Below are 15426 nucleotides of genomic sequence, written 5' to 3' on the forward strand. Positions count from 1 at the left end.
TCGTTGAACATCTTTTATCAATCTTTGCTTTTGTTGTAGAAATTCCTCCATAAATTGCTGATGATCGTTTTCTGTCTTCTTCCAACTTTGTTTCATCCTCTAGCTTCTTTTTCTGCTTTGTTAGTATCTCTATATATGAAGCTCTTGCATTTCGAGCAGCATGTACAATAAATTCTCTTTGTGATTTCAATGTTGTCAATTCCTCAAGGAGCCTGACAGATTCCATCACAGAACGCTGTGAGACTAATGATAATTCTGTCTGATTCGGTACCAGGCACTCTTAATTAATAGAGAACCCAATCTCCACACTGGAATTCCTATGCGATAGAGTTAAAAATATTTTAATGACATCTCTAAGCTCTTTAGGATCATGCTCTATACTGTTAAGTATCTTTATCCATAAGTTTTCTAGCCTTTCTTCACTTCTTTTATATCTCTGTAAAATATCTTTTGCACTTTCTCTGGTATTAAGGTTTGAAAAAGAGCTCGGTCTCCTGCTGCAATACCGTTAATAATTATTTTTGAGCTTTTCCGGATCAAAACACATCACACATTTTGCTAGTTCTTGGTTCTATAGATTTTTTCATTTCATTGAAATTTTTCCATTGGATGGTTCCTAAAATTTCATAGACATTCCTTGTATTCTTTCTGAGATTGCAACATTTCTTCATTTGAGACATTTTTGAAATCTCTGAGAGCTCTTTTAGTACCAATTCCAAGAAGGGATATCTTTCATTGATCTTAAATTCTCTTCCTTGGTAATATCTATTTTAGTAACTGCAGTGGCATTAAACACTTATTTTTGAGTTGTTTGTTGCAACACACTGCTCAGGACTGAAAAAAGTGTGTGTAGAAATAGGACTGTCAAACTGGAACTCTTAGAAAAGAGTGGACTTCTCTGCAAGAGCTTGGGAGAAAGTCAAGTCAGTTGCACTTTGGTTCCTTTCTTGTTCCTTTGACAGTGTTTACTTATATTTCTATATGTGATAGAATCAGTAATCCTCTTTCGGCAACTTGAGCATTTTCAACTTGGCATAAAACTTGAAAGGAAACAATGTTGATCCTTTTATACACTTGAATTCTTCTCATTGATGGAATATCCTTGAATACGTTGTATAAGGCTCGCAAGAACTCAACAAACTTCAAGTCTGAAAATTATATGCTTAAAATTATTCCGTTAACAAACTCAATATTAAACTCAACAGTGTGTGGTCTACTGAACATAGATAAAATAAAATACAGTAGATTTTGGAGTTTTTATGAAGAGAATGAACACATAATAAGAAATTAACTCATCTTCTGAATGAAGTCAAAAATAGTATCATATAAACAAAGATTGAAAATAACATAACTCATATTTTCAATGAAAAACAAATAATAGTTTATCCTGTGAAAAATCAACATTGTAGGCTATTCAAACTAAGTGGCGTTCACGTCAACTTGAAGTTTATGTGGATAAAATATTTTTTGGGCTTGAATAGAATAATTTATTAGTTTCTCACATAATAAAAATTGAATACAAAACAAACTCGTCTCCTCAATGGTAAAACATATCAAACTCAATCATAAGTCTATTAGATATGAATGTTCATCTAATTATTTGAACATAATACAACTTAATATTGTGGAAAACACATTCTACACAATTTCATCGAACCCAAATTTTGTGTCTACCCTGCTTAATGAACCACCCACAACATGCAACATGTCTTCTTTCTTCCACTTATTTTTCAATGAAGACGACAATTATTTTCATTATAATTTGACAATATATTTTTTTAAAACTTGTGTTCCACTGGCTAAACCATCCATTCCTCCATCCTGTCGACATGTACGAATCATTAGAGCTGCTTCTCTTTTACATCCTCACTCAGCGCCTTCCTCCCCACCCACTGTCTTACCCACTCATTTCTCTCTCCTAGTTTTTCCCACCAATTTTCTTAGGAATCTCATTTCTGTGGAAGTTATCTTACTGGAATGGTATTAGTGATGCTAACGGTAATTTTAAATGAACTTTTCATCAGTAGAATAGAATATAGTTTATGAAAATCTCTTAATTTGGATTTCAATCCTCTTACCCGATTTCATCAGTCCTATTTGGAAGAATGTCCTTTCACTGTTTCAATCAAGTTGGTGTAAAGAGAGAAATAACTATTATTGTTGACAAATAATAACAACCAGTTGGCCTAACTGAAATAATCAAATCAAGACTTGATTAATACATAAAATGAATGACCAGATTTTAAAAAGATTCATTAAATTTACTACGAAGCAGTCCTTAACTCTGACAGATTGTTTAATAAATCAAAAACAAAAATCTGAGTTTATAAAAATACTTCATAAAACAATGTTATCTTTAGTCTTTTGTGAGAGTAGTTTAGTTCAAAACTTTCCTGTTGTTTAAAAACGAGTCCTAAGTATTTTAGAAACAACTTCATGTTTAGAATACCTAGTCTGGTATAAATTAACCAAGGTCAATAACATATGACTGTAGTTCTATTCTACATCAAAATTTTATTCACCAAACATTATTAGTCAGGCTGCAATACATTCTGAAACAAAAATATTGTTATTCCCTTCCATTTTTCCGAATGTGCATTGTGAGTTTTGGTTTATCTGAGTCGTCCAATTATCGAGGGATCATTATTTTATTATCTCTCTGAAGAGATTGTAGCAAGTGAATGTTCTGGGACCATGGCAAAAATGGACGGAATGAATGCGGCTCTGTATGTTTACGTTCAATGTTGAGGTAAGATGAGATGTTTTTCTTTACCTTCTTGATGGCATGCTCTCGATCAGTTCACATCTGTTGTTCTATTTCTATTTAGCATTTGTTCAAAGTCTCTGATCTTCTTCTTCTTCAGTGAAGGGATGGTCTGACTACATCTATTCATTTATTCTTCATTAGCTATTTCTTACTCCAATGTTCTGCTGAGAATTTCCATGTTATTAATCAAATTCTGATACTCGGTTTCTAATAGACCAATTTTTGCTATATCAGATTTACTTTCAAGCTCGAAATTGGATTGCAACTTTCCATTTGAGAGCCTCTCAGACTGGCATTCATCATACAGATCGAATACCTTCTTAATCAACTTGTGGAGTAACTCAAGTTCCTCAGCACCTTGTGATTCCTGATCTAAATTATATGCGAGAGTTGACTTGTAGTTTGAGATGTATTCATCGATTTTGTAAGGATTCAACAGTTTTTCGCTGATAGCATTGGAAAACCAAATCAGAAACTCGCTCCTACTTTCTGGGTTCTTCTGCGAACCTCCAAAAACGGGTTCTGACTCTTCATTATCCGGTTTGGATCCAGTACCCCCACCACCTTCTTTGCTGTAAGAATGACATCAAGTGTTTCATATTTTCCAATTGGAGAACTTTGGGAGGGTTTTATCCGGCTTCCATGTGACTCTGTGTCATTGTCGTTTCATTTGCCATCCTTGGGAGAATTGTGAGGATGTTTGTGGGCCACAGAGCTTTTCACTGGGACTGCCAGACAACTGGCATTGCCTTCGGAATGTTGTCAGGTTGCTATCCGCTAAGGCTGCTCTTGGATGCCAATGTTGCTTTTCTGCGATCCCACCGGTTTCAGAATTTTCGATGTGGATACTAGCCTTGAACAACTTGAATGCCTAGTATTGTATTGCATACTTTGTTTTGCAATATTTGACTGGGCTGGAGACTGAGTACATAAGTCTTTCTCATCACTTGACTTGGCTAGGTCATGTGACATCTTTCCTTCTCTGTGATCTGTATCACCATTTGGATCAGAGCACCTTGTCTTGGATATCTCAATAATTGCTGAACCTGATTTGGAGCCTGGCCTTGAATTGCCTTGAAGAATTTTCTATCAATATCTTTGTCAAGATCCTCTAGAAAAGACATTACCACCAGGGGTTCAGTTCTATACAAGAACTAGCTGACATTAGTGTCATGACAAGTCTCTCCTCGCTATCACCTTAGTCAGTTTCTTGCCTCTGCTCTAGATTTTCTGATTAGACTACAAGGTTCTGATAATCTTCAGCTGGTTTTTCTTCCTGGAATCATTTTAGTAATGACAACTGGATCAATGCCTTCAGTAAATTTTGAAATCTGTTACAAATACACAATTAAATTTTACATTTCCTGGAAGTTATTAGGATGCTGCCTTAATTACTATAAGATCTTTTCACTATAGGATCTATTCTACATCAAGGAACATTTAACTAAAATAACATAATGCCCATTGCAGAAATCCCAACATTACCAAAATAACAATACATTCTGAAACATTAATTACGATTTGATTTCCTTCCATTTTTCCGAATGTGAATTGTGAGTGTTGTTGTATCTGAATCAACCAATTATCAAGGCATCATTATTTTATTATCTCTCTGAAGAGGTTTTAGCAAGTGAATGCTTTTCTTAACCTTTCCTATATTTGATAGGACCAAACCATCAAAGTCATCAATGAAGCTTCATTATTGTAAAGCGGAGAATCGAAACTGTGATTGTCCTCTCATTAAGTGCTCTGATAATGTTAACCTTCCGGTAGTCGCGCCCTACTCAATCACACGATCACTTTTCCAAGTGTGTTGTACTCTTTTTACTGTCAAAACATATTAATTAATTGTATAATTACTTTTTCCATCTTCTTGGATTATTTTACGCCTATGAACATTTGGATGATAACAATTTCATAGCCCAAGATACATCAAGCAAAGCCAACAATTCTGTGTTATTGGTTCGTTTACAGTTCCCGTATACAGTCTTTCCCTATTTTATGCACAGTGCGACTTATGCACTGTCGCGACTAAGTGGCACCTAAGAACTGAACCATTGCTCGGTTGATACTGCAACTCAGTGGAATGATGGGGGGAAAGTTTTGGAATGCATAGGTGACTCATTCACTGACACCACCCCATTCAATAGTTTTGAAGGAAGGTTAAATATCTAGTTATAATTGTAGATGATAGATTGTTTTAAGTTCTAACAGCTTCGTTATATAATTAGTAAAGATATGATTAAAATAGTTTATTTCTCACTTGTAGAGTGACATTTGAGATATGGACTGTTGGTTTGGGGTGCAGCAAGGTTATGACAAACAGAAACAACCGTTTTCCAACAAGTGAATTGTTCACCGAAATTAGAGTTCTCAGCGTCAGACAGTTATATGTATTAGTTTTAGTAATTTATATTAAGAAGACTACAAATTTTACCAATTCAATTTTCCATAGCCACAACACCAGATATAGAAATCTGAATTAGAAATTTGAATTTTCTTCTCGGTCCCAGAATGATCACAGCTTTTGGTCAGAGATCTGTACAATATTTAGGTCCTAGAATTTACAATAAAATCCCGCAGATCGCAAAGGACAAAAAAATATAAATAGATTTAAAAGAGCAGTACTGAATTGGTTATATGATACTGGCTGGCATTTACCAGACCGAGGAGCTCATTGTAAATAGGATATAGGATGAACTACTGTATTATTTTTATTCTACTTTCAATAACTAACAAACCTTTATAACTAAAATAACTAAATACATTCTTTATACATGTTTTAGAAAAGAATATTATGATCACTCCGACACATTATTATAGTAGGGTATCATAATTAGAATTAAGTTTAGTATTAGCAATTTTGTATGTATAATATAACAATTACGTATATGTTTTGTCAATAAACTCTTCTGGTTGCAATTCATTGGCAATGAGAGAAATTATTATTAATTATGTTGTTGGGCCATGGCAAAAATGGACGTAGTGAATGCGGCTCTGTATGTTTACATTCAATGTTGAAGTAAGAGGTGATGTTTTTCTTTACCTCCTTGATGGCATGCTGTCACTCCATCAATATGCTGCTCAGCTCTTTGACTTTCCTCTCATGTGTTGAGTCTTTGCTTCTCAGCAGGCCAATCAGTTCGTCTCTTATTTTTAGAACATTGGTTTACAGCTTCCCGATCTGAACGCGTTGTTCAAGTTTGGCGTTTCTATCGGCGAGCACTTTCTGCAGCTCTAGATTGTTATTAGAAAGTTCGTCAACATTCTTTTGTGGATCAAGTATTTAAGCCGCCAAGTTCGCTCTTTCTTGATAAGTGGATTGACACTGATCTAGAGACAATTTATTATTTTTCAGCTTCAAAACATCTCTGCCATTCTTCCTCTCAAAAAGAAGGCTTCTAATTTGCTCTTGCAGTTTGATCTTGCATGATTTGTTCATCTCGAAGAGCTTGATCAGTTCACAGCTGTTGTTCTATTTCTATGCTCTTTTACCAAACTATGAACCTTCTCTTTTTGAATGTGTAGAGACTCAATCTTCTGCCTGAGCATGACGTTTTCGTCAACAGAACCTTGTTTGATCACCTTACAGGCGTCCAGCTCAGTTCTCATCATTTGTTTATCTTCTTCAGCTGCCTTATCTAATTCTTCATACTTTTTGTAATTGGCTTTGATCTCCTTCTTGGCTTCTCCCTCAAGCTGGCTGAGGTTTCTACATCTTAATTCTATTTCTTAGATGTATGTTGAAGTTCATACGAGTCTTTTTTTCCTTAATTTACTTCTTCATTATCTGTGCATTGAAAGCTGGTCTCTGATCTGTTTCATTTCCTCAGAATTTTACTTTTCTGTAGCTCTTTCTTTAGAGAATCATTTTCTCGAGGAAATCTTTCACACATTGAAGTAAATTATTCAAGCTCTTTTTCTATGCTGTCCATGTTCTTATGCTTAAAACTTGTCTCGAGACTTTTCAGATTTTGAATCTACTCTCTTTGATTAACTTCCCAATTTCTTAGCATTTGTTCAAAGTCTCTGATCTTCCTTTTCAGTGAAGGGATGGTCTGACTACCTCTTTTCATTTTATCTTCATTAGCTATTTATTCCTCCAATCTTCTGCTGAGCATTTCCATGTTTTTAATCAAATTCTGAGTCTCGGTTTCTAATAGACCAATTTTTCTCATATCAGATTTACTTTTTAGCTCGAAATTGGATTGCAACTTTCCATTTGAGAGCCTCTCAGACTGGCATTCCTCATACAGATCAAATACCTTTTTAATCAACTTGTGGAGTAATCAAGTTCCTCAGCACCTTGAGATTCCTAATCTGAATTATATGCGAGAGTTGACTCTTAGTTTGAGATGTAATCGTCATATTGGATTTGGCTTTCCAATGATATCAGCGAAAAACTGTTGAATCCTTACAAAATCGATGAATACATCTCAAACTACAGTTCAACTCTCACATATAATTCAGATCAGGAATCACAAGTTGCTGAGGAACTTGAGTTACTCCACAAGTTGATTAAGAAGGTATTCGATCTGTATGAGGAATGCCAGTCTGAGAGGCTTTCATATGGAAAGTTGCAATCCAATTTCGAGCTAAAAAGTAAATCTGATATGAGAAAAATTGGTCTATTAGAAACCGAGAATCGGAATTTGATTGATAACATGGAAATGCACAGCAGAAGATTGGAGGAGGAAATAGATAATGAAGGAAAAATGAAAAGAGGTAGTTAGACCATCCCTTCACTGAAAAGGAAGATCAGAGACTTTGAACAAATGCTAGGTAATTGTGAAGAAGATAAACAAAGAGAGCAGATTCAAAAACTGAAAAATCTCGAGACAAGTTGTTTGCATAAAAACATGGACATCATAGAAAAAGAGCTCAAGAAAAATACTTCAATGTGTGATATATCTCCTCAAGAAAATGATTCTCCAAAGAGAAGAATGAGCTGCAGAAAAGTGAAGGGGAACATAGATTGAAACTTGTCAAGATCATCAACTATTCTGAGGTAATGAAACTGATCAGAGACCAGCTTTCAATGCTCAGACACAGATATAACAAATAAGTGACTAGAGGAAAAAATACTTGTATGAACTTCAACAAACATCTAACAAATTGAAAGAAATAAAATTAAGTTGTAGAATCCTCAGCCATCTTGAGGAAGAAGCCAAGGAGGAGATCAAAGCTATATACAAAAAGTATGAAGAGTTAGAGAAAGCAGCTGAAGAAGATAAACAAATGATGGGAACTGAGCTGGACGCCTGTAAGGTGATAAAAAAAGGTCTGTTGACGAAAACATCATGCTCAGGCAAAATATTGAGTCTCTACACAGTGAAAAAGAGAAGGTTCATAGTTTGGAAATAGAGAGCATAGAAATAGAACAACTGTGAACTGATCTAGCTATTCGGCATGAACAAATCATGCAACTACAAGAGCAAAATAAAAGCCTTACTTTGGATAGGAAGAATGGCATAGATGTTTTGAAGCTGAAAAATAATAAAATGTCTCTAGATCAGTGTCAAGACACTTATCAAGAAAGAGCCTGGTTGTTGAGTCACATTCAAAATCTCTTCCATTGTTCTTTGAAGATGTGTCTTAGAATTGGGGTTTGAAGGCATCCTTGAAGGGAGGGTTTGATAACCTCATGTAGGTAAGCACGTCTTGTCATTTTCTTATTCACCCTGTTCAGTAAATAGAATATAGCTTATGAAAATCTCTCAATTTGGATTTAAATTCTCTTACCCGATTTCATCTGTTCTATTTACCATACATATAAAATTCATTACAGTTGTTGATAAAATCTATCCCAGATAACACGAATAAGGGCCAGTTTGTCGTTCTCTCTTCTTTTCCGTCTTTGTCGTCAAACGAATACATGAAGCCAAAATATTTGAATTTATTTAGTGGCATGGTTCATAATTTATTTTCAATTCCCACATGAACATAACTATCCTATTTTGAAATTCCACTTTCTCATCTCAATTTAATTCATTTCACTCCTTGAAGCATAATACTTGTCAGAGCATCATCAGCTGACGAAAAACTGAAAAATTAATTACGATAAACAATGAAAAGTATTTAGAAAAATAAAAATTAAAAGATTCAAAGAAACAAGTATCTAAAAGAAAATGTATTTTTCAAAAATTGAAAATATGAAACAATGTTAAAATAAGAAAAATAATGTATTGGAAATAAATCAATGGCGTTATTACTATACTACAGTAAGATTGGTTTTCATACTACTTTATCTGAAATGATTAATTTCCAATTATCCAGGTTTGCAGTATTTCTTATTATTTGTATCTTTTATATGTATTTATTTCTGTTTTATATAACATGAATATATTTTTGCAGTCTACTATTTACGTACTCAATAATAGAGTATCAATTGTTCTGTACTCTAGCACCTCGTTGATTCTAATAAAGGCTCTAAGAAATTGAGTTTTTTAAAAGTATTATTATTTTTTATTGCGGATGATGCCCACGTGAGATTTTAGCTTGTGCGTGGGTAATGGGAAGTGAATTGATCCACGCCTAGCTGTGGGATGCCTTAGTCGTCTGGGCAACAATATTGTAGTACAATAATAATATAGTAGTAATTGCAATATTTTGATTATAAAGAGAATTGAATTGAGCTTGGAGAGTTTCCATTTTATGTATTGTAAATATCTCTTATTTGTTTAGATTTATGCAAGTAAATTAGTCTTCTAGTAAGTTTCTTGTGTAGTCTCTTTTTGTTGTCATAGTGAACACGGAACGTATTTAAAATATTTTGTAAATTTGTTTGTTTATTCAAGTATCTGTTATTATATTTACTTTTAGTACATGAAACTTATTCTGAAATATCTTGTAGATTTGTCTAGTATTTTAATAGTCTCTTTTTGTAAGTATAGTTCATAATAACTGTAATATACTGTACATATACATTAAATTTAAAGTAGCATTATACAGAAATATAAAGAAGTATTAAAAATAAAAATAAGTAGAAATATAAAGTAGTATTTTTGAGGTGCTACCTGCTGCCACACAGAAAGCGGTATGGTGACGATCTGATAATATCAGGACCATCGCCAAATAATGAACCTTTATTTATAGAAAATAACTCATACCCTTGTAATATTTTCAAATCTAACACGAATAGTTTCAGCAATAGTCATTCCCAAGTGAATTTTTCAAAATCGTTTTCCTTTTTAAATACACTTGAGAATGACAAATAGTGTCGAAACCAGTCGTGTTTAATTTTAAAATATTAAAAGGGTACTAGTGAATTTCTATAATTAAACATTCAAGTATAATGAACTTTTAGTTTGTTTATTAGTATGTTGTAAATATTAGTGGTAAATGCTGGGTTTTCGAAAAGTCATCTATGTTAATGAGGAAAAGAAGAGTCTAAGGATTGATCCTTGAGACATGCCTTTAGATATTATATTTAGAAAGAGAGGATTTGGCACTTGTTACTCGCAACCAGCTCACGACTATGAGCCTTGAGTCATTGAATGAGCTTACTTTCTCTTATATTAAAAGATACATGTCTACAGCTGACAGGATTTACTATTTCGTGAATTATTAAACTTTACAGGCGCAACTTAAACCATTGAAAACTATGAACACTTTTCACTGTTGGTGAAAAAATTGAACAGTTAGCTCAAATTAAAATACTGTAGTTCCAGGATGCTCTCATTTGACATTAAACTTTCAACAACAGTCTGGCTGCGATATGAGTGACTTAACCTCTATTGTAACAAAAAGTTCAAAAGAGAACTATTATTGTAATAACAATGAAAATTGATTTAAAAAAATACGTTTTACAAAATAATGAATTGTTTATTAAAAACTTATGTACTGAATGAAGTCCAAATTCTTGAAGGAAAATATTGCATTAATAAAATTTTATATTTAAAATTGTTCGAATGAAACTTTTTGAAAATTATGTCAATATAGAGTATTTTCAGTACGAATTTAATATATTATGTAGTTTTATTGTTATAAACAATGAAAAACTCATTTGAAGAAAATTACTGCATTTTAAATAATATTCAAGAAATGTGTATTTTTTGAAGCTCAAATTTTTAAATAAAACCGCTGTATGGATTGAAAATAATAAGATCAAAGATCGCTGTGTAACTCATATCAAAAGAAATCTTGTATTTATTATTTTTTGAAGAAAACCGTTGTATAAGTGAAATTTATATTGAAAATGAATATTCAAATAATTGTTCTTGAAGTTGAAAAGTTTGAAGAAACCCCTTATATGAATGAAATGTATATTAAAGATTATTATGTACTTACTGTATTCAAGTTCAAATCTTGAAAGAAAAGCAATGTATGAACGAAATTTTTATTAAATATTTTATGTCCTTATATTCTATTTTGATAGTTATGAATGTTATGTCCTTATATAATTTTTATCAATTTTTGGATTTTAACAAATAAATACATTTGATTTTATCAAAATAAAACCAACATTTGTCATTTGATTTATTCAAATTCCCTATCTTACAGGTATGTAGTGTCAGAACTGTACCAGAAAAATAAGAGTCTGAAAACAGCCTATATTACAGATATTTAGTTGATATTTTTCAGTACGGTACTAATAAAGATGATACCAGTGGTATACAGATTTTTTACATAACACCAAGGAGTTCTAATGGGATTGGCTAAACACATTTTATGAATCTTAAATTATTATAAAAATACATTTTAGCATCTTCAGTGCTTTTTGTAATGTAAACTTTATAATACTGCAGATAGAAGCTCCTTTTGGTTATTGTGGCTTTGAAGAACGTTTTCACTAGAACAAAATTCAAACTTTGGCCAAACACTAGATAGCTGGTTGAGACTATCAAGATGAATAATATCACATTGCGAATATATTAATTTAATGTGCACATGTTTTTTAGACAAACTATTCAATGCCTATTATAATGGTTATTTGATTAAAATAAACAGAGATTGATGATGGTTTAGCAACCGAACTAGTTTCTCGTTCCTTTTTTTAAACGATTGATTGTGACAGTTTAAGGCCAGTCAATCAATGATAATTCCTATGCAAAATTTATTTTTATATCACTTACCATTCCTGCCGTCAATTTTAATGCAGAAATTAGCAGGAAAAAGTCCTATGTGACCGGCCTTGGGAACCATACATTTTTCTTTGTATGTTGACATCGCAGGATTGAAAGGATCTTCACAATGAGGATTGCTGCCATTATGTGATGAACAAGTGTAGCAATTAATTGATGCCACACCTGCAAATGAACAACGAATAAAAGTCTCAGAAATTCCATTAAAAATGACATTCAAACATGTAACATAAAATTGTTTGAAATATTATGAATGGGCGAGGATGGACTCAACTTTCAAATACTGGGAAATAAATTGATGAATGTGAGATTTTATCACTATGATAATGCTTGTGGACACATAGCGAGTCTTAGGCCCCAACTATACAAACGTCTCAGACGCGTTGAATGTTTTTTGCTTGTTAGCCGGATGCATCGTCTTCATGTGGTAAACTATACGAGCGCAATGGACGTTCTCATAAGAGGACATGCATTTTCCGTAGACGCGCGAAAATAAATTTAGTGCGTAAAGGTGCGCACTACCAGAGACAAATAAACAGTATCTTTACTCTATGGTACTACAGACTTTTGCGCCACGAACACGCGCATTCCATTTTTCATCAGCTAATGATATGCTTATTATATTACAGTATTTTACTGTTACTGTACAAATACAGATATAATAAGAATAACATCAGCCGATGGAAATTAAAATGCGCGTGTTCATGGCGCATAAGTTTGCACGCAGCTTAAGCCGCCCGTATAGTTGAGGCATTATAAAACTTGAAAAGCTCTCAAGCAAGTACAATCGTTGATTGCTTACTAATGTCTTAATCAGATTTATAAATAATTGACATCTACAAAACTTATAAAGTGCAAACATAGTGGGGCGGTGAAGTTAGTTTCAAGATTTATAATGCTGAATGTAATGCATGTATTGAAATGGGTCGAAACATACAGCTCCACTATTCGCCACCATTTAAATACATGCTTTGAATTCTAATCTCTCAATATTGAAGCTACCTTCGCCGCTCCACTATGTTTGCACCCTTAGCTATATAAAACGTCTGTAGAGACTATTTTCTTTGAATTCTGAAAATTCACTTTTACAGTTTCTTCGAATTCTTCAGTTTATTTTGGTCTCATTAAGATTATGATTTTTTAGTGATAAAAAGAAAATAAGATCATCAACCTGGATACATTGAGTGCACATAAATCTTGAGAGTACAAATTGGGTTTCTTAGACCAGCCCAGCCCAAAAAACCATTTATATTATAAGTAAAAGAATCATGTTAATTTTCAGCAACCTATTCATAGTTCAAATTTTTCAGTAGCTTTATTCCACATAGAGAAACGATTATTGCTCATGACTGTATTCATTAAAAACGTTTCTCATGAACGTTCTTAGCCAAGCTCGCTTTGGTTGCTTTCAACCAATCAAAACTATTCCTGCAACCAAAGCGGGCTTGGCTAAGAAAAATTATTATAAATACGGTTCATGTAGTCACAAAGCTGCAATGTAAATACATTTTCAGGAATTTTATCTTCCCAAATTAAATTCAAACACTAGTGCAGGTATTCAGTACCAGTATCTGAAATATGGAAATACAACCGAATATGAAATTTTGAATTATCACTTACTTCTCAATGAGATAAAAATAACGAGTGCAGGAATTTCCAATAGAAGGTATCTCATTTTCTCATGTTGACATGCCTGAAAAAATTACGTTTCCATTATTCCAATAATTTTATCAATAGAATTATATCATTTATTGCTGATTTTTTCAGTGTGATTCAGGTTCACCCCCACCGGCACAGTCATTTCAGATTTCTGGTCATGACAAACTTAAGTAGGAGGTAAGTTTAGCTTCATTGTGAACGTTAAAAAGAGAAAGTTCAGTGATCAGCATCGCTCGATGATACTTGGAGAAGACTTTTAGACTCAGTCTAAAAAAGAGTATCTTGTATCCTTGTAAGGATCTGACACCAACTAAGCTAAAATAGCTTAAATTGCATATTTCTCATTTGAATGGTGGCATCAGTATGGAGTTATTAAATATCAATCTCATGTCAGAGACTGACAACAGACATTACCCAGCCAGGTCACACGATATCATTATCATTAACTGCAACTGATGTGTAGGGGTTGTGTAGGTGATTATCTAATAAATTATCAGTTTAATATATATATATATATATATATATATATATATATATATATATATATATATATATATATATATATATAGTAAATTATTTGCGGTATTCAAGGGGGTTGTACTACCTGCGCAGGGTACTTCCTCACTCATAATTCAAGCGAGTTGCAGAAAATTTGTTTGTATTGTGTTCTTTACACTGGGGAATAGAGGCTGGTTTTTGGTATAAAGGCTGGTGTCTCAAGCTAGACTCGCAGCTTGCTCTACACACAGACTCCACTGACTCCTGGTGTCTCAGCAAACGTTTTCCTTTTTCTGGAGTTTCAGCTACTTTTATTTATTAGCTATTTTCCGCAAAAATCAGCTGCCAAGCATACGAATTTATAGTATTTTTTTTGAGAGAATGAATCCTGATTCTCATTCCCCTAAGTCGCATTCTCGGAAATTTCGAGAGTTGAGGGTTTTTAATTATTGACTACATCATCTAACTGTTGCCAGTGAAATTCAAAAATCGAGATATTTCTAGGGGTGATTTAGTCCTCTATTATTTGAGATCAAGTGGGTCTTTCTATCTTAAACTCACAGGTACCTTATACCAGTTTAAACATTTCTTTGAATCTCGGAAAAAATCATACGAGTTACAAGTATTTTTAGTTTGAAAAGTTTGCAGAAATTTCATGCTCATGAAATCATGTTACATCAGATCATGTTTAGTTTAGTTTCAGAAGGACAAGGCATGCAAAATTTCAAAATGAATTTTAGTGCTCCATTCCACGTATTTTGCCCATAGGAACAGTGCGGAACGTTTCAATGACTGTGATTTGAATTTTTATAATATAATTATATTGAAAGAAGCCGAAAAGATAGTTTCCTACCAGTATTTAAAAAAATGTGATTATTCCTAATTCTTTTTTTTAATGAGTTTGAGTGTAATGAAGTTCTATTAGATTTAAATTTATCTATTACTCTATCTAGTTTTTTCTTTATTTAGATAGGTACTGTACATAATGTAAATTTACCCAGACTTGATGAAAAATAACACGGTAGATTTAGTTTCCACTACAAAAGATATTGGCTTTTGCCAAATATACTTTATTATCCATGTTAAACTTCTTGTGTATTTTCCAGACGCAGACAAATTTTCCAGCTCCTGTGGAAAACTGGCTCGATGAAAACATGAATAGCTTTCAAAAACAGCTGATTACTTTCGATATTCAGCAGGTTCAATAATTCAAACAAACCACTTATGATTCTCCACATTAGTATTTTATCTAAATTACATATTAAAATAAATTCAGGCCTACGTATTGGTGATGAAATATTTGATAATGTACATTTATAATAATTCGATATTCAATAAAAAATTATCTTAGAATCAACTATGTGACATTCATTTCAACCTGTATTTCAGTTAATCCTGATCAGCTGTTAGGTTAACTTT

The 15426-nt window shown here is 32.9% G+C and overlaps 1 protein-coding gene across 4 annotated transcripts in view; it reads right to left on the reverse strand.

The window, feature by feature from the left end:
• Nucleotides 1–15228, reverse strand: part of LOC111061182 — a 26659-nt gene extending 11431 nt beyond the window's left edge. Inside the window, exons 1-4 of one of the 4 annotated variants that reach the window (XR_005573166.1) lie at nucleotides 15005–15228; nucleotides 13471–13543; nucleotides 11842–12015; nucleotides 2079–2190 (exon numbers count right to left, since the gene is read on the reverse strand). Coding sequence is in view for 3 of the 4 variants with exons in the window: in XM_039442469.1 (XP_039298403.1) it covers nucleotides 8785–8810; nucleotides 11842–12015; nucleotides 13471–13525 (255 nt within the window). In the remaining variant the exon portion in view is untranslated. Of the gene's footprint in view, nucleotides 1–2078; nucleotides 2191–8137; nucleotides 8811–11841; nucleotides 12016–13470; nucleotides 13544–15004 lie in introns of those variants that run through there. The other 3 variants (XM_039442469.1, XM_039442470.1, XM_022348871.2) reach the window with 3 other exon arrangements.
• Between the last annotated feature and the right edge of the window lie 198 nt (nucleotides 15229–15426).

This window comes from Nilaparvata lugens, chromosome X, assembly GCF_014356525.2.
Source record: "Nilaparvata lugens isolate BPH chromosome X, ASM1435652v1, whole genome shotgun sequence".
NCBI classification, from domain to species: Eukaryota; Metazoa; Arthropoda; class Insecta; order Hemiptera; family Delphacidae; genus Nilaparvata; species Nilaparvata lugens.